Genomic DNA, 19,940 nt, shown 5'->3' on the forward strand with positions numbered 1-19,940 from the left:
TTCCATGAGGGTGGTCTCTCTGCCAAACCAGGGCTCTCCGTCCTCAGCCATGGTGGCATTAGAGGTGTATGAATCAACAGAAATGAGGGGCAGATGTGTAATATGGAAAATCTCTGTTCTCTGCCCCCTCCCCTGGCTCAGAGAGGTGTGAGCTTTGGCTAAAATCCAACCTAATAAACCCACTAATCCGGTAATAACCCAAGATTGATTCCCATTCTGGAAATACAAACATGGGAATATATTCAGGTCACAGCAGGTAAGAATGCAGCATTTATCATCTCTGCCAGTCTCTAGCAGCGGGCAAATTTCCCACAGCTCTGCAAGAGCCCTGACCACAGGGTTGGAGCATTGCCCTCTCCTGCCTTCTCCCTGGCTCAGAGCCCAGCAGATCAGGGAAGCACAGGGAGATGCTGCCCGGGAGGGTCAGTATCTGCATCAGGGCACCCAGGAGCTCAGGGTTGGGATCAGAGCACCCAGATCAACACAGACCTCTCCTGGGTGACAGGAGTGCTGTGAACATCGGGCTGCCCTGGCCCCCTGGCTCCAGGCGGATCCATGAGTGGAAAAACAAATCCACAAAAATCTGTTTCAACAGGGAAAACCTGCTTCTCTTTTCCAGGGAACACCTGTGGCACCAGAAACTATTAAGTGAATGAATACATCATACCAATACCGGGAAGCAGACAGTAATTGCACTGTCCTTTAGAGAAATACATGAATATACAAATTCATTACAAAAAAAAAAACCAAAACCCAGAGAAGAAGTGAAATAAAGCATAGCTCTCTGAAGAGGATTCATTCTCTCCCTCTGGACTTGCATTTAATAACTGTGAAGGGGGCCGGGCAGCTGAACCAAAGAGAAAATACATTTTCAAATGATTCCCTCTCCTGGCATAAAATTTCCCCGCTGCTGAGGCTGGATCTGGCCAGAGGGAAACTCAAAGAGAGGGCAAGATCGTGACTGACACTACAGAGGCACAAACACCACTTCAATCACTCTGCAGAGCTGACAGTGGGACCGGTCCCCCTTTGCTTCTCTGCCCGATCAATAGGTGAGTGGACAGTGTGCATGTGGATGATGCCCTTCATCTGCTTCTTACCAAGCATCAAACCACCCCATCAAAGGGAAAGAAAGGGATGGCCCTTCCCATGGCTGTAAAACAGCATCAGTCGCAAGCACACAGCTAAACCATTTAATACATTTCAGATGCAAAGGGGGCTGCTGGTCCCTGAGGAGGGTCCCTTCCAGTACTGGCCACTGCTTTTTCACAGCTGTATTTAGCCCGTGACACTGTGCACTGCAGACAGCTGCCCTCTGACGCAGAGGCAGGGGGGCTCACAAAGCAGGAGGCTGCTTGCCCTAATTAGCAGCCTCCAATCTGCCTCCCATCAGTACAAGCTGCAGGGAGAGGGAGAGAAATCACTGCAGGGATGAACTCGGCACAAGGCTGGAAGTCAATGCGTTTCACCCTTTCCTACCTTCTCCCAAGCACCTCACCATTTCCGAAAGCAGCCTTCCCACCGCAGCGGCTCCTGCCCCCTCACCAGCAGCCAATTTTTGTCGCTGTGAACACAGGCTGTGGGGAGTACAAGCTGCTGGGGTCAGTCCAGACCAGACTCGACCCCGGAATCCCCATTTTGTGCCACGCTGCTTTGTGGAAAAAACCTTGTGTTGGCTCAGAAACGCAACACACAGGTTAGCAGCGATGCTCCCAGAAACAGTGTCCCCAGGCAGGACCCTGGAAGTGGTCTGCAAGGAGCTGTTTAAACAACTGCTGCCAGAGCCCTACAGACAAGGACAGCCCAAAGACGTCTCCAAAGCACAAAAGCACTAGCCCTACCCTTCTCCTTCGGCACGGCTTCTCCCTCCTCCAGGCATGCTGCACGCTGTGCTGCTGCGGCACTCACTGCACATGGAGCCAAACAAAACACACACAGGCAACCCCACTGATCCGGGAGGTACCACATTTGCTGCCTCTGACACCCAAGTTTAACACTAAGCAAGCACCTAAGATCACCATGGCTTCTGTGATGCACCTGCCTGGCCTGCCACCCTCCTGTGGTCCCATCCTTACCAGCTTGGTTTTGTCCATGGCTGCCAGGACCGCAGAGTTGAGAGCTTCCAGGGCAGAAAGCACATTCCTGTATTCTCCAAGATATGCCGAGAAATAATCTGAAGCAGGAGAGAAGACCACGGTGAGCTTCCCGAGCGCCTCCATCCCTGCCTCCCCTGCAGTGCTGCTTCCTGCACACAGCCCAGCACTGCAGGGGGGCATTCACCTCCCTCTCCAGAGTCACGGTCCCACCTGGACTGAAATGAAGAGTCCTTTCCTATCCCGAGGGGCAAAATGTCCCCTCCCCTTAGGAAAACCACAGACGCCCTCTGTGCTGGGATTCAGGCACAGGGACTGTCAGTGCCACTTGACCGCCCAGCCAGGCCCAGGTCAGACATGTACAAAGCCCCACCACAGACCCTCAAGAGAGGAAGCCCTCTGAGGCAGGAATATGAACCTACTTACCGCACAATTTCTCCGTGTCCACATTGCTACAAGAAACAAAAATAAGCTCTTGTTAGATAGTGGGGCTGGTTCGGGAGAAACAGTTGTGGTGAGCAGGGTCTTGAGGGCTTGTCTTGAGCCCCCAGTGGATTTACTGCTCCTCTGACATATTTTCAAAAGCTGTATTAGAAAAATAAAAAGCTGCACAAGTTTAGAGCCAGCAGCTCAGAAGCTATGCCCAGCACCCGCAGCACCCAGGCAGGGCTGCAGAGTACCACCTCTGCTTTGGGGGCTGAAGGAGCAAGCAAAGCTGCTCCACCAACATCTCCTGGAGCTGGAGTGTGCTGGGAAAGTGTCTGTGAGAGCAGGATGGCACGGGAGGTTAGGGGAGGCAGGCAGTGCCCCATGCCACCCAGCTGCACTGGCAGCCCCGTTTCTGAACCCTGGAGCTGACGAGCCCCAGAAGCTGCTTCTTCAACCCAACCTCTTCCCCCAAAGGTGCAAAGCATTCAGCCAGGGCTCCCTCCTCATGTCTCCCTTGACCTCAGCCCAGGTCCTCCCTCATGGCTGCCCCATGGCACCAGGACCCCTCCTCTCCCATCTGCCCCACAAGTGCCCCCAGCTGCTCCTCCTCTTCCCTGCCTTCAGAGCCCAGGTGATGGGGGGCTGCCTTCAGGCTCCTAGGGCAGGGGGCTGGATTGCTTCACAGCCCACAAGAGGGGTTGTTCCTGCCGTGAAGGCCATTCTTTAATGAAGGGATCTGGGTTCAAAAACCTGGAGGCGGAGGCCAGCCCGCCACCCCTTTTCAGTAAGAGAGAGCACTGCACTGGAGAATCAATGCTGGCATCCCTGCAGGGCTTGGACAGGTCCCTCCTGTTGCTAATAAAGGCATGGCTGGGGTGGAGAGGGAGGAGGAAACATCCAGGAACAGCCACATGTTTTCAGGAGGAGATGTCAAGCAGAACCATGGGTTCGCATGAAGCTGTTGGATCCACTCAGGTGGCCAAAGGCACGGAGGCAGAGCTGTTTGCAATGCCTTGCATCACCTGCAGAGCCTGCAGGGAAATGCCCCAGGATATCATTTATTCAGATCAGCCTCCGCTCAAGAAACTCTGCTGTCTCAAAATCCCCTAAATGATTAGAACCATTTTTAATTCTGATTGGGAAAGTAGAATAGAACAGGAAAGAGAGTTTTTTAAGCGTTTAAGTGCTGTCACATGTGGAGGAACCAGTGATACCTGGAGTTTGCTGGGCTCCAAGCGCAAGGACGGCTGCAGTGCTGCTGCCCAGGGGAAGTCAAACCATGGCCGCATCACCCCGCCACCCCACTGACACTGCTCACAAGGCAAAGGGGCAAAAATGCACCAAGGTGAAATTAGAGGAGAGTGTCCAAAATGCCATGCCAAGTTCAGGTGTGATAATATAAGCACAATCTTCCTGCAGCTTTACCCCCAAACATTAAAGGCTGGTTTCTGCGCCTCTCTTTGCTGGACTTCCACTTAGTGTACTTTAATAATGGGCAGTGCTTCAAATCATCAAAATATTTTGGTGTGAGACATCATTGCAGACCCACAGCAGCGGGACTGCAGACCCCTCTGTTTAGCTATTAGGCAAAGGAGATGGGCAGTTTTAGGATGTGATTTGGCTCATCTATTTTAAACACCTACTGCAGGAGCTGATTAAGGCAGGGCTCTGGCGCACTGTCCTGGCACTGCAGACAGTTTTTAAAGTGGATAAACAAAAGTGTTTCCCTTGAGACGCAATACAGATAATCAGCAAAACCACAGCCCCTTCTTCTGCCGACTCCACTCCATCAAACTTTGCTGATCCCATCTCTGAGCAGCTCCATGCATCCAACCACAGCTCTGCTAGATAGAGTGACTGGGGTCTGAAGCACAAATTAAAACTGGAAAAATGTCTTGCTCCTTAATTTTTCCATGTATTTCTGAAAGCTGCCTGGAGCCTGCAGAGCTGCTGCACTGCCACAAAAGACTTGGCACCATAGCATCTGCAGCACTGCTTGTTAGACCCATGCCCCAGAGTAATAACTGTAGCCACTAGTTCCCATCCAAGAGATGGGTAGAAATCACGAAAGAGGGGATATGGACATGAGATAACAAAATACACAGTGAAACACCTAATGCATACGTTACCCAGGCGTTTGCATCTGTCCCCACTGAGAACCTGGGGCTGGGACTGGTTTCACCAGGAAGAAGGGGCCACCAGCTCAACCCACTGTCCCGTTCCCCATCTCAGCTCTAGCAAGCAAGTGTCCACGTGACAAAGAGCTACCATCAACACCAACCCTCTGGCTTCTAAGGAGAGGCCAGAGATTATTAATAATTCTATCTTGTCTGTTTGCTGCTTAAAAACAATTGTTAACTAATCAATCACTAAACCACTGAACAGTTAAACACTGAACCAATCGCCAAGATCTTGTGGCACAAATCAGCTCTCTGGGAGTTGTCCAGTGAAAGATCTGCTCCCTTCCCAGCGCAGCCTGATCTGTCAGCAACCCTGCATGGCCACCTCTTCCCATGTTCCGCATCCTGCAGCAGCCCCCAGGGCACAGCTAGGGGCAGGACAGAGCACAGCAAGCAAATTGCAGGACCAATGGTGCCATTTTCATGCTTCCAGAAGCTACTTCATAGCAGAAACCAGGAGGAGCTCACGTAAAGAACTTGCACATCAAATTCCAACCCATTTTGCAGGGCTCCAATGGGGCAGCAGGCTTTGCTCTGTTCCTCTCTCTGCCATCCCCTCTCCCACTCCAAGAGAAGAGCCATCGTCTGCCTCCAAAGCACTCATCCTGAGACTCTCCACATTTCCACATAGCTGTATTTTGACTGTGCTCAAACCACTGATTAACTGTAATTAAACTTGAACTGATGATGAAGGATCTTGTCATCATTATGCTGTTGGGATTTTGTCAGAATGTGCCTGGAATTTATGCAAGAAAACAGCAATCAGCTTCAGCAAAGCAGATGGGAATTTTTTTTATTTTTACCATTTATCATGTTGGGAACCTCTGCTGCCATCACAGATTTGGTTTCCAAACCTTTCCAGCGTGACCCAGAATGTTTCAGTCACTCTCCATCACTCAAAGACTGGCAGACGCTGCGGCTCTGAGTCTCTGACTAAAGAGAGGGGAAAAAAGTTCAAACAAGTCCCTTCTTCCACAGAACCAGAGGCTCGAGGTTATTTCCTCTGAGAGTTTTTAAAAAACACCAGGTCAGCACTCCCACCTCTTTCACTTGTCGCTCCAGGTCAGAGACACGGGCTCTGAGCAGTCTGTACCCAATTCCTGCCACCACCATCTGACCGCTCTCATGCAAAGGAGAGTCTGCCAGACCTAATTTTTCTAAATTTTCCCAATGGATGCACGACAGAAAAACACATAAGGTCCACGCAACACTTCCATAGGCAGGTTTCACAGTCCCCTGTAAAGAGCAGTAGGCATGCAACCTATGCAACACTACAACATTCAGTCCAAAGCCCTTTGTAACTGACTCTCCATCAAGTTGTCCCCGTGAGACCCTGGGATCTGCTGCCCTCCCGCCTGGCTGGGCTGCAGACGGACGCACTCAGAGAGCAAACTGCACTGTGCGTCTCCCAAGACGCTTCTGCAGCAATGGAGCTTTTTCATCCCTTCAAAAACATTTGTCTCTTCTCACCCAGACACTTCAGTGGATGAAAATGCACTTTTCCAGGAAGATGAATCTTTCTATTCTGCGCCAGTGCCAGAGCTGGCGTGGAGCTTTCTCACAAGCTAAACGAAACGGTGGACCTAGCTGCTGTACCAAATCGCAATAAAGAATTTAATTCGGTTTCAACACCATTTTTTAGATGTCAAAGAATTAGAGCAAGGAGATATTTTAAAGCCAAAATGGAACAATTTTCAGAAATACCTAACGAAAGAAGCCTCATGGGGAGATGTAAAATCTGAACCGAACCCAAGAGAGGTGCCTGACCCACAAGCCACAGGATCCCACCTGAGCATCGGGTGGATGGGAGGTAGAGCAAAGATCAGATGGAAAGGATGGGGAGAAAAGGAGAGTGTGGTACCGTGAGCTCTCTGGAAGGAGAACAAGTAATGTCTGCGACCTCTGAAATATTTATCTTCCCAGATGTCAGCTTTGGGACCCAGGGGAGCAGCTGCAGGTTCACAGTGAAGGGTGAGGGTCAGGATGTGTCTGGGCAGCGTTCTGTCACCCAGACATGGAGAGTGCCTGGGTATAAGGGTCTCTGTTACTGTCTCTCCTTGGGTCAGGCTGGCACTTACAAAGAAACACAAGTTTCAGCCTAGACCTGATGAACACAGCACGCTTGTGGCCAGATCCACCCACTGGATTAAGGGTGAAACCTTCCCATCATCAGAAAAGCTACGGGATGTGAAAGAAACACGCCAGATATGTTTGTAGAGCTTGTAGTTGCTTTCCAGCTTTGTAATACTTTGAGTATTACCTCAGGTAATAACTCTCGAATCTGGCAGCAAATTTCAGCCAGCTCTCAGAAATATGAAGTTCATGCAAGTGTAAGGCAAGCAGGCAGCCCAGAGGAAGGGGCAGTCCAGCCCCCACGTCGAGGGGACAGCAGGGCACCAGCACAGCCCTTAAAAGACCCCAGAGGTTGTACAAAGGGGCCAGTCCCCCTGCACACCCCAAAAACGAATGCCAAGAAGCCCAGCTCTAAACGCAGAGCCACGGAAACCTCTGTGAGGCCCAGCGCACTGAACACTGCTTGATTTCTGTTACCTGCCGCTGCACAGCGGGCAAGCAGTCCCCGGGCAGCCCCTGGGGACAGACGGGGTCACGCCTCCCTGGGGACAGGCCTGTCTCTCCATGTCCCTCATCCCAGCAGACACGTGACTCTGGGTCAGGATCAGAGCACTCTGGCAGACGCAGTGCTGCCCCACTTTGTCTGCAGGGCGGCAGGATGTCTCTCACCAGACAATAAGCTGAGCGCCAGGCTCCATCTCTGGGAGGTCCCTCCTCCTCCTCCATAAGCTGGGGATGAAGCTGAAGAAATCACGTACAGTTCCCTGCTGCCACCTCCCACGTCCCGTCCCGCTCCTGCCTGCTCACACTGAAGCTGTCCTCTGCACTGACCCTGCGCTCATGCATATGGACCAAGTCACAGCCAGGGACAGAAACAAGAACTACACCTGCAATGGCCACAGGGCTGGACTTTCCCTTCTGCTCTTGCAGAGATGAGGGTGTCCTCGCAGGGCTGGAGGGATGGCGTCTCCTACGTTTGCTTGAAGTCACTGCATGCAGGAATTTAGAAACCAGCTCTGTCCACAGGGTCCCTTCTGCTCTTCATGGCAGAAAGAGATCAAAGACCCAATGGTCAAGCCCTGCTAATAGATGTCACCAGCTCAATGCTGCAATTGCCATGTTGTCATAGCTACCGCACCGTCATTATGGGTAACGAGTTATAGAGAGCACTGCTGCAGCCAGGGCCGTGCATGGCTCTCAGACAGCCCACTCACACGGGGCCCTTCGGTCAGTCCTGTTTATCTGCTCTGGACAAACGGAAGAAGCCCGACCTGAAAGCAATGGTAAACCAGGAGATCTTCACCATTCAGTTAAGAGCATGGTTAAAACTCTCTGCTTTGCTGCAACCCGTGTTTTCCAGCAGTATTGTATGGGGGGTGACTCCAAGGTCACCCCACAATGGAGCGAGAGGAAAGGAGCATTTGCAGAGGAAAGGGAACAGCTCACTGCTAACTCCCTGGGATCAAAGCCCAAAGAGACAGAGGTATTTTCAGGAGACACCTCCTGCTGCCCACATCCAACAAGCCCAACTGGCAGGACAGGCAGCAACAGGCAGCCAGGCTTAAAAGAAAGAGGCACCAGGGGCTGCACACACCAGCCCACTTCTCTGCCCCATCACTAAAGCAGGGGCATCACCTAAACCCACCAACCCAACACTCGGCAGGAGTCAATCATCCCCACTCCCCCAGTCCCGGGTGCACGATGTGGGGACTTGCAGCCAGGAACCACTGGGTATCCTCTGTCAGTGGCTCTGTGGCATTCAGTGGCTCTTGGCATCTCAGCATGGCAGAGGCCCTCCGTGCTGCTGCCCTGGCTCCCTGCAGAGCCCTGGGACCAGCACGTGCAGGTAAGGCTGCTTCGAGTTACCTCTCCCCGGCGGGGACCTGCTCAGATGCTGCCCTGGCCAAGGCTGTCAGAGAGATACAGGAGATGCTTCCTGGGATGCCAGGGAAGTGGCACGAGCCAGAGCCCAGCCTGCCGCCTGAGACCAGGAGGAAGCTGCAGCCACCTTCTCCCCCAGCAGCACCCCTCCGTTTGAACAGGCAGCCCCCAGACATGCAATTCATCAATGGCCAGTTTCTCCCAGTGCCAAAACACACTCATTCACAGCGGCAGGCAGGGCAGAGGGATCGCAGCAAGGCCACACTGATATCCGAAAGACTGGGATAAGAAACCCAGCTGAGACCAACAGACTCCTCTAGATAGCACCAGTCAAGAGGAGACGAGGGCTAAGTGCCCTAAGTGCCTTCTGTTCTTTGGGCGTTTCTTTTTTTAAAAGTAGCTGGCCTAAATTCACAGTTACACTCTTAAGGCCCACTTCTGGTGGAAAGCAGCTCTTACATAAGTGAAAAGCGGTTCCCTGTGTCAGCAGTGGCAAAGTCTGCGCCTTTGCACAGTCTGTGCATCGTCCTCACACCACCACATGCTCCTCCTGCAGACACACAACCTGCTCTATAGAGCTGTATATTTCTGGAATACATTTTTCAAACTAACATAATGTAATTTTAAATGGATGCTTGCTTTTACAGAACTACAGTAAATCTGATAACGACTGTTCTCAAAATGTCTGGCTTCTCTTATCACCAGTGCTCGTAGCTGGTGTTCAATGGGTTTTAACATCTGCGTGTTACAAGAGGTAGGTTTATCTCACCCTATTTATCACACCCGCCTCCAAATGTCCTCCATCTACAGTCAAGCAGTTTTATACCCTCCTTCGTCTCCTTTCCTCTGTGCCACCACAGTACTTACTCTGAATGACGCCTGTCAATGCCACTGAACAACTCCCACAGCTCCTCCGAGCTCAGGATTCCATCAGCGAAATAGTTCTTGAACTCCTCAAACGACAGCTTCCCATCATCTGCATTTAAATAAAAGGGAAGAATAATTATATATCTGCAGAAAGAAGCATACAGGCCCCAGCGATCCTCCCAGCAGCTTCTCTACCGAAAGCGTAGGACGATTGGGCGTGTTGTGCATAATAATTAGAGCAGATATCTCATTGAAAGCATGTCCCACCAGTCCCCATCAAAAACCCAGGAGCACTGGCAAGCAGGGCCACTGCTGCTGGAACTTCAGGTGGGAATTTCAGCCCCTTCCAAAAGACCCCACTGCAACGTTTTCAGAAACGCATGCAGACACTCTGTACTTAGATGACTGTCCAAGCACAGTGAGGACAGTATCAGGCTTTTATGGAAAGAAAATCTCTCCACTGACTCCTCTTGAGCTTCTTCCTTCCTTTCTGTGGAGGACTTCAGCTCCTGAGTTGCATTTTGATCTGCAACAAAAGTGGCTCCTGGAGCCTGCAATCTACCATGAAGGAGAAGAGCCCAAGAGGGAGCAGGAAGGCTCAGAGAAATGACTTATGATTTTGGACTTCTTAGTTTATGGGTGCCAAATTAAAAACCAGGTAGCAGAGTTTAACTCTCAAATACCAGAGGCTCCAGCAGGTACACAGGAACAGGACCAACCAACCAGGGGGCACGTGTAAATCCCAGAGTGAGTGCAGAGACTGAATCAATCTTGCAAGGGACAGAGAAAGAGTCTGACGGCCCTGGGCTACCTGCTGCATGGCTTGATTTGCCTTCCCTTCTCACTGCTAGCAGTGCAGCAGAGAGACCCTCTGTGTGCAGGCAGAAGGGCTCAGAAGAGGCTCTGTCCTGCATGGCACACGGACAGTGAATTGGGGGAGCCCACCTCCCTAGCCCCTGGCCAGGCTCTTTGCTCCAGTGCCTCTTCCTCTAGGCAAAGCAGAAAAGCATTTTTCTTGCAGCCGGAGAGCTGCTTGCCCTTATCCTCCCTCACTCTTTCAGCCAAACCTCCCAGCGGGGATGGGCTGCGCTGCTTCGCCCAGACCTGGGCAGGGAGGGGGAGGCAGCAGCAGGAACAAAGCACTCACCGTTCTTGTCAGCTCGCCGGAAAATCTGCAAGAGAAAATACGACAGGGTTTAGTGAGGCAGCAGGGAGAGCAGCGTGGCTGAACAGCAAGCCAGGCAGCAACTGGCCCTGCCACCACAGGAAAACTGCCTCCTGGAGCCTGAGGAGCTGCGGAGAAGTCCCCGCTGCCAAGGCTGCGCAGGCCGGCACTGCACAGGCTGCTCCGGGGAAACTCCCCTTTACAAACAAAACCATTTCTTGCCTCCAATGCGCAAAGCTCTCAGCATGGCCACTGCCACCTGAATGAGCCCAGCACTCACACTGAGCATCTTTTAGAGAACATAGAGGGAGACGAAGTAGAAAGGGCTTTGCTACACCCTTGTGATAGAAAGTGTTTAATTTTTCAGACCCTTTAAATGAAAGAACATTAAGCATAAAACCACTTTATAACGGGAGCACTTTGTGAATCACCGCTGACACGTCAACTGTCTGCACCGAGAAGCAGCTGTTTTCCTGCACTTTGTAATCACCCTTCACAACAATCCTTCCTGCGACACCTCAACATGCGCACACACTGTAATTAATAATTAATGAATTAATTAATCTGTAACTAATTCAAGCACAGTTGGAGAGCTGCTCCAATTCAGGGTCTCAACCCAGGTTCCCAACCACACGGCTTCTGCCCGCAGCCCAGGAGAAAGCTGGGGCTTCTTATCCCTGCCTGGCTCCTCTCTCACCAATAATTATCGGAAGGTCTGGGGCTGACTCCAGTGAGGGACAACATCATTTCCAAAGCCTGGGAACATCTTGCAAGACCAAACAGTACAAGGTTTTGGCCAGCACATCCTAACGCAGCCAACGACAGAAAGTTGTGTGTGTGGCAACTTTCTTCTTTTTAATCATCCTTTTTAATCATCCTGGTTGATGAAGAAGTCTGAAGAAAGATCAGGAATGAAAAAGGGCAGGAAAAGGGGAAAGCGGACTTTGGTATATTCTTTTCCATACACCTGCAAAGCAGAGACCACTGATAAAACCGCCCCCAGACCAGCTCTGCTCCCTGCCGCTGGAAGATGTGTTGCTGCCAGCTGCCCCCTCCGCCCCCAGCTCCCTTCTGCACTGCTCACTGACAGCTTTGCTGCGTGTTTTGAGGGCACAAGCCTGTATCTAACCACTGATATGTCCCTAAAAAAATCGCTTTGAGTTAAAGAAACAACTGTCCAGAGAAACCTCTGCTGCTCACTCCTAAGGAAGCTGCCGGCTTGCAATTGGGCAGAGGCTTTTCCGATGCTGCTCCCAGCAGAGAGTTCCCTAGTCCCCTTCGACTGAAACCAGGAGCAGGGACACCTCCTTGGAGGATGCTCTTCTGAGCAAGGCAAGCTCCTCCCGACCCACACCACTGCAGGGAACGGAGGCTGTCCTGAGCCGACAAGGGTTAGGTAACCATCCCTCCGGGATGTGGGCTTCCAGCCGGCCAGGCTGCTTCCCTTGCAGGAAAGCAGGGCAGGAGCTCTCTGAATGCCCCGCAGGACTCGCTGGATGGATGCGCTTTACCACTACCAGCTGAGACGGGAACCCACAGCTCCCACACGCTGGGGATTTCTCTGGGTTTTAAAGCAAAACTTTCTCCAGGATAAGGGTTCGCTTGTGCATCAGGGGTCTCATGGCTGCAGGGCTACACATGCCAGGGCCCCCCGGCTGCAGGGGAAGCTCTGCCTGCAGGCAGAGGCAGCACCCGTGGGTCCCACCTGCCTGTGCCACCCTGCCACCTCCCTGCCTTCGGCATGCCACTTTCCATCAAGGCAAAAGCTTAAACCTGCAAAGCCCTCTGTCATCGGAGGGACATGTGGCTCATGCAACGACATCTCTATGACTCCAAATGTCACTGAGGCCAGCTAACTGATCCCAAAGACAGTCAAGTGTCACCCAGACACTTAACAAATGCAGATTCAAGGGAGGCCAAACATTTCCCACTCACAGGCTGGCCTTGCTCAGCAGGGTCTGTCTGCGGGCTAAGAGGGAGAGCACAATTTCGGGGGGGGATCCCATGGGGCTAAGAAGGTCTCTAATCTGGGGTGAGCCCATCCTGGATTCAGGATGAACCTCAGCAAACAGAGCTGATGCTTTTTCCTTGCACAGGATCCTCTGCTCCCGTGGTGCGTTCAAAAAGCGCTGCCAGTGCACACATAACAGCTGCCTGAAGCTCAAAATAAATAAATGTGGCGCAAGCAGCGGAACTGCAAGAGCCCTGTGAGACAAGGCCCCATCTGCTCCACGTCCCCCAGGGATGGTGGGGCTCCTCTCCGCCTCCAGTGAGCCCGTCCTCGGCCGACCCCAGATGCAGAAGGGTGCCTCAGTGAGCGCTGCACACACCGGGAAACACCGATGGCTCCTCTGCGCGAGGCAGGATCCAGTTCCAGCCAAGCAAAAATAGCGCAGAGCCGCTTCCACACTCCACGGGGCAACCCCTGGCCCCCCTGGGGCACAGGCACGTGCACGGCAATGGCAGGTAAGTGCTGCTCCCGGTGCAAGAGCCTGGTGCAGACAGCAGCCCTGGGACAAAACCAGGGAAAAGTGATGCAAAGTCAGGCTGGGAATGGGATCAGGTCTGTCGGCTGCTGGAGAGGCCCTACAAGCAATCCCTCACTTGCACTCGGGGGGCCTAGCAGTCTCAGAAACATGGACACTGCCTCAAGCCCGAGACATTTCCCTTGGCCCCCGGCTCCTGGGCTTGGGTCCAAGCAGCCGCAGCCCCGCTCGGAGCCTGCAGCAGCAGACACACTGGGACAGATGGAAGAAGCACTGAACCGGCATTTATCTGGGGATGAATCCCCCCACCGTGGGAAGGAGGGACGTTATAGGGCTTCTCCCTGGCTGCAGGGCTGGAAGCAACCGTGGCTGCTGGACATGCAACCAGGGACACAACGGCTGTTAGGGAAGGGACAGCCGCCCTGGGGACACCGTGCTCATCGACCCACCACAGGCTAATGCGGGCTGCAGCCAGGCACCGGCGATAAACTGCGGGCTGTCCAAACAGCTTTTCTGAACCTCTCGTATGCCGAGGGGAGTAAGCAAGCCCCGAGCACCAGCCTGGAGGACGAATCTCCCAGAAGCTTGAGATGTCTGCACAGAGAAACAATTACAATGGCAGCACTGCAGTTCATACTGCGCCTGCAGCAAAGCATCTCAGGCAAAGCCCCCCTCCTCCTCACCCCTCCTGAAGGCAGGTGATCTGCAGGCAGGGAGACAGAGGCTCCAGTCCCAGGGAAGCACCAGCTGCCACCCCAGGGATCTGTCGTGGACAGCCCTGCCTTCCCACTGCCCGATGGGCAGGCTGGGAACCTGCCCCGCTGCAGTGGGGGGCAGCTTGCCCTGACAAGCCTGGGGGAACAGCTGGAGACCAGCCAACTGCCCAGACCCAAAAGCGGAGATATTAAACTCACCCTGCCAAGCTCCGGAGCTGAGCCACTGGGAAGAGGAAGGGAAGCCGACAGAACCGAGAAAGCAGCCGCTAGTGCTGTTAACACTTCCCATTTTAATTGCCTTAATGATGCCCTGAGGGATAGATGTGGGACTCAGCAAGTGCCCAGAGGAGCTGAGCTGGAACACAGCTGTCACCACCAACCCCCCTCCAGCCCATCTTCTATCAGCCAAGTAATTAGTGCGGTTAATGATGCTAGCTGGAGGGCCCTGCAGTCTGAAATCCCCCCACGGCAGGAGAGAGACCCTGACCCCCAGCTGGAAGCTGCGAGCACCACCGCAGCCGAAGGAGCCGCGCTTTCCAGCTGCTCCCTGGTGGTGCCATGAGGTCTGCCAGACAGAGGACTGGACCAGCGTGGCATTCACCTTCCCAAAGTGCTCCCCAAGATCTCCTGCTCTCCTCCTCCAGGGTGAAGTCAGACACAGGGGGTGGCACCACCCGATCGGGACAGGACAGAGATGACAGCTGGCACCCTCCTGGGCTGTCCAGGTGCTGGGGCACTACACCAAACCTTGCCCTCTACCCTCACTTGCTTTGTCCTCCCCAGTTCCTGCGGCAGGGCAGAGGCAGCACCTCCGCTCCCACATCTCCTTGGCTCCACAGGGTGCCTTAGACCCCGGTGGTGCTGGACACAGGGGAATGCAAGGGCTGCTGGCCCACCAGGGCAATTTGGGCGCTGCCCACCCAACCCAGGCACCCTGCAGCTCACAAAAGAGGGCCAGGAGCAGGAGGGTTGAGCACCTCTGATGTGCTCCAGCAGTGGAGGTGGGCTTTGACCCAGGCTGTGCCACTTGCCCTGGGAGATGGCCAGGCATGCAGCCACCTGCCTGCCCTGCCGGGTGCCACAGGGGGAGAGGCACTGCCTCGCCCAGAGCCCCGGCCCCACGGCGCACAGCTCCCCCTCGACAGGAGCACCCTCACCACGGGGCTTGAGGGGACGTGGTGTGATGGGAGGCACTGTGCCAGGACCTGTCTTGTGAAAGCGTAGACAGCCACTATCCGCGTCTTCAACTCCCCCAAGCCGCTGGGATGCCCGGCCGACCTCCAACCTGCACAAAGAGCATCTTTCTCCACAGCTCCTGGCGCGTTAGGAGCGGGCAGGGACGGGGGCTGCAGCGGGCAATGGACGCACTCTGCCTGTGGTATCCCACGGCTTTTAACAGCTACACGGTACCTTCTGCAGCTTTCCTGCCAGACACACACAGCTCCCGCTCCAGGAGTCACGACAGCCAGCTCTTGACAAGGAGTGGGCTATTTCTAGCCACTCAGAGGCCCATCATTCAGAAAAAGGACACAACACTATTATTTAAGACATCACGACCCACGCCTTGATTCACAGCTTCAGGCCTAGCGCAGCCGCAGGGCCCACTCGCTTGTCCCTTGGGTTTGGTTCCTCAGCCACTGCAGGCGGGAACGGGCCTCACCCCGACGCCTACATGTGCAGCCCCGCCACGGCTCCCTGCGGGGAGGCACCGCGGCCCGCCTGGCCCGTGCCAGCCCCGGGGGTGGGACAGGGGCTCGCCCCGCGGTACTCACGTCGTGGAAGATGGGGAGCGGCTGGCGGCGGGGCGCGGGGCCGCGGTCGGCTGACAGCAGGCACACGGCCAGCAGCTCCGCGCACGCCATCATGGTCCCGCCGGGCGCGACGGTGCCGTAGGGAGCGGTGCCGTAGGGAGCGGTGCGGTGCCCCGCGGTACGCTGCCGTAGGGAGCGCTGCGGTGCCGTAGGGCGCGATGCCGTAGCGTACGGTGCGATGCCGTAGGGTGCAGTACGGTGCCCCGCGGTACGCTGCCGTAGGAAGCGCTGCGGTGCCGTAGGGTGCGATGCCGTAGGGAGCGCGGCGCGGAGCTGGACTCAGCCGAGCGGTCGGCAGCCGCCAGGCAACTTTGCCTCCGCTGAGGGCCCGCCCCCGCGGCAATCCCGTTGGCCGCGGCCGATGATTGGCACCTCAGGGCCGTGCCTGTCGTTGGCGGCGGGGAGAGGGGCGGGGCGGCGCTGTGAGGGCCGCGGGGGTGGTGGCGGGGGCGCGGCGGTGGCCGCTGTCCCCCGAGTGCCCCTCGGCTTGGTGGCGGCCGCCGCTTGTTCCCGGGGCCCCGTCGGCTGTGGGGTTGCCCCGGGCTGATCCCGGTTGGATCCAGTGCGCTCCAGTGTGCTCCGAGCTGGCTCTAGTGCAGCCCACGTTGGTCCCGGTGCGGCCCTGGGTGGTCACGCTGTGGTGTCACCAGCCCTGGTTGCCCGAGTTGGTCCCAGTTTGGCCACGGATTGTCCCGTTGTGGTCCCTGGTTGCCCCAGGGTAGCCCTGGTTGCCCCAGCTGGTCCCACTGTGGCTGTGGGTGGTCCCGGTGTGGTCCCTGTTTGCCCCAGGGCAGCCCTGGTTGCCCCAGCTGGTCCCAGTCTGGCCACAGATTGTCCCAGTGTGGTCCCTGGTTGCCCCAGGGTAGCCCTGGTTGCCCCAGCTGGTCCCAGTGTGGCCGTGGGTGGTCCCAGTGTGGTCCCTGTTTGCCCCAGGGTAGCCCTGGTTGCCCCAGCTGATCCCAGTGCGGCCATAGGTGGTCTCAGCGTGGTTGCGCTGGCCCTGGGGTAGCCCTGGTTGCCCCAGTTGGCCCTGGGGTGGCCCTAGTTTGGCCACGGGTGGTCCCACTGTTGTTGCAGCTGGCCCTGGGGTGGTCCCCCTGCCACCCAGAGTGGTTTCAAATGACTTTCCGGTGGTGCCAGCTCCTCCCTGCCCACGGTGCCGGGCAGGCTTTGCTCCAGGCTGCTTCCCGACAGTGCGGCATGCCAGGCGTGAGGGGGTCGTACCAACAGCGCTGGGTCCCCAGTACCTCCAGCAGATGTAAAAACCCCCTTCCCGCCCCAAGCAAGGGCTGCAGGAGTGGGGGACAGGCTGGCTGGGGAGGAGGAGGAGGCAGGAGCTGCCTCCATCCCTGCCCGGCACAGGCACCCAGAGGCCTGTGCATGCGGAGAGGAACAGGACAGACATCCATGTCTGTACCCCAGCCTGTCCTCAAAGGTTTTCACAAACAAGAAACAGGTAATTAGATAAATAAACTAGATAAAGTCGTGCCTGGGCAGAGCTTCACCCCGCTCCCGGGGTGCACACGGTGCAGTGACTTCTTGGGGTGTTAGGCTTCTTCCTGTCCCTCTCGGAGTATCCCAGGATTTTACTTACAGAAAGGGGCACGCACCAGTTTCACATGGATGCAAAATCCCAGCCGGGCTTGCCTCCATCTGCACCGCCTCTCCCGTCACATGGACCTCCTGAGGCCAACCCGTTTTGCTGAGCTCAGCTTCTCTTAACCCAGGTCTCAAACCCAAGACTCTTCCCCAGCCCAACGTGACCAAGCCGCGGCACGTGTAGTTCGCTCGCTCTCCTCCTCCCCCGGGGACAACCGGCTGCAAGCTGAGCCCGGAGCAGTTGCAAGGATGCATCACAGTTATTTTTATCATCTCCCGGCTGCTCTGGGTGTGTGCGAGGGAAAAGAGGCGGAAAAAGTGCACCTGGGACCTGGCGGGGACATCCAAGGGCTCCGGGGAGCATGTGCACCCAGCCCACGCGGCACAGGGCTGTCCCCTGTCCCCAGGGAAGCAGAAAGAGGTCCAAGAGCTGGAGCTGTCGAGTGTGGCCATCATGAAATCAAACTAAAATGGAGGCAGGTACTAGAGAAACAGGCAGGGGAGGCCCTACGGCAGCGGGGACAGAGGATTGCCGTGCCAGGGAGCGTGGGAAGGGGCTTGGGCAATGGCAGGGCTCTGCTGTGGATCAAAGCAAAGCCCTGGGGGAGCCTTTCCGCACTTCTGTGTTGCTAAAATCCGTGCTCCGTCCCTATCGGGATGCCTCGGGGTCATCATGAGTTTCAGCATGAGTTTCAGCGTGGGAAGGAGCAGCTGGAAAATGAGGGCGAAGTCCAGGGCAAAACTGCCGGCAGCAGGAGGCAGCGGGTGCCCCCAGCTCCTTCCACGGGTGCTTCCAAAGCACGCCCCGAAAGCCACCGGCAGGGAAGGGGGACATGGCCTCAGCCCCGCCTGGGTTGGGGACACCAGGGCTCTGCTCTGCTCCCCAGGTTGGGGGGGCACAGGACCACAACCGGGCAGGAATTAAACGAAGCACCCACTTACCGGCATCTCGTGAATAAACGGTGCTGCGCTTCACCTCCCTGAGTTACTTCCTTGCGGAAGAAAGGCGAGTGTTTTTGGGAAGTGGAAATACTGAAGTGTGGGGTGGGTCCAGAAGCAAGGCAGGCAGCAAGCAGCGCTGGCAGGGCACGGCACCCCGGGCCGGACACACCACAGGGGTCTATAGAGACCCCAAAGCCTGCCCGGACCCTCCGAGGGGGATTAGACTAAAGGTATAAATTCTGTCAAACTTTATGCTGTGTCAGCATTCAGTGCTGTGCCCCCAGCCACTGGCAGCCTGTCCCAGAGCTTGTCCTGACTCCTCCGAGTTCAAACCTCGCAGCACGGGGACAGGAAACTCCGTGACTGCCTGGGCTCAGCACCACGTCTGCATCCAGCACAGCTCAGCCTGTGGATGCCCGCCCGCCCGCTGCGGCGATTGCCGGTGCCAATGGAGCCACCACCGCAGCCTGATGGCACGGGGCACCCCCAGAGCTGGACGGGTACGGTCCCTGCAGGGTCACTGCTGGGGAATGGGAGATGGGAGTGAACAGGGGCCAAGGACCCATGGGGCATGCAGGATGCGTGTAGGGTGCCCATCTCCTGCACCGTGTCTGCTTCACCCAAGAAGAAAAGCATCCGTGGTGCAGATAGCTCATAAAACCAGGCAGCGCCCGGGGCCGCTTCCCAAAGCCGCCATGTGTTCTTTGGACATGAGAGCCCCTACACGAGCTATCATCAGCTCTTTCTCCAGTGATTTGAAATAGCAGGAGGGAAGCCCTTCAGCTGCATCATGAATCATCCCTGGGAGGCAGAGCGGTTATTTTTACGGTGCTCGGGCTTGCGTGGAGCCGCCAACGTGTTCCCCCTGAGATGGGCTGCACTGCCGCAGCAGGGGACGTGGTCCTGTCCCTGCGGGGGCCCTGCTTTCACGGGGACCGGGAGTCCCAAGGGCTCAGCGTCCCCCCGTGAGGTTCCCTATTAGGGGAATGTGATGGTGAATGCCATCAGAGGGTTGCCTTTGCTCAGGGGAAAAGGGAAAAGCTGTGCTGCTACCAGGAGTTAGCTCGCTCGCAGGAACAGCTCTGCAGAGCTCAGGACATTGGCGTGAGTCGTCTCCCCTCTCCCTGCGCCCGCTGGCTCCTGTGAAAGCCAATGGCCACTTTCCCCTCGATGGGGTCTCCCCCCTTTAGGCAGCACCGCAGATCACCATCACCCTCCACGAAAATGAAACTAAAAGGGGGAGAGGAGAAGGAGGGCTGGATCTTGCTAAGTGCGGGATGAGGACGCGTTGGCATATGGCTGGGCTGGGTGCCCCGCAGTGAGTCATAAAAGCTTCAGCACCTTTGTCACCTCAGGTGACAAACATCGACGTTGTAAAGAAGGATGCAGCAGGCAGGGGACCAGGGGCCATGCCCACCCACCCTGGTCTCCCAGTCCTCCTGCCCCCGGCTCTGTGGGATGGGAGGGAGCCCTGTGGACCAGAGCAGCGGGAGAGCTTTCAGTTTAATTGCCTGAAAAAGCCCCATTTGATGGGGTGACGGTGTGACAGCAAGCCACCGACTCATCCCACCCAAGCACAGGGGACAGACAGGCTGTGTGGCATTGCTCTTCTGGCCGCTGTGTTTTGAGATGGCACGGCACGCTCCCCTCCTCGCCAGAGCCCCGCTGGCCCCGCTCCCGAGCCCTGGCCAGTCCCAG

At 55.8% G+C, this 19,940-nt stretch overlaps 1 protein-coding gene across 1 annotated transcript in view; it reads right to left on the reverse strand.

Moving 5' to 3' along the window:
* Window positions 1–15,755, reverse strand: part of NECAB3 (N-terminal EF-hand calcium binding protein 3) — a 30,002-nt gene extending 14,247 nt beyond the window's left edge. The window contains exons 1-5 of the mRNA XM_059827309.1: window positions 15,663–15,755; window positions 10,671–10,695; window positions 9,524–9,632; window positions 2,520–2,545; window positions 2,076–2,173 (exon numbers count right to left, since the gene is read on the reverse strand). Coding sequence (XP_059683292.1) covers window positions 2,076–2,173; window positions 2,520–2,545; window positions 9,524–9,632; window positions 10,671–10,695; window positions 15,663–15,755 — 351 coding nt within the window. The remainder of the gene's footprint in view (window positions 1–2,075; window positions 2,174–2,519; window positions 2,546–9,523; window positions 9,633–10,670; window positions 10,696–15,662) is intronic.
* Window positions 15,756–19,940: the final 4,185 nt, after the last annotated feature.

Source organism: Gavia stellata, chromosome 20 (genome assembly GCF_030936135.1).
Source record: "Gavia stellata isolate bGavSte3 chromosome 20, bGavSte3.hap2, whole genome shotgun sequence".
Classification (NCBI taxonomy): domain Eukaryota; kingdom Metazoa; phylum Chordata; class Aves; order Gaviiformes; family Gaviidae; genus Gavia; species Gavia stellata.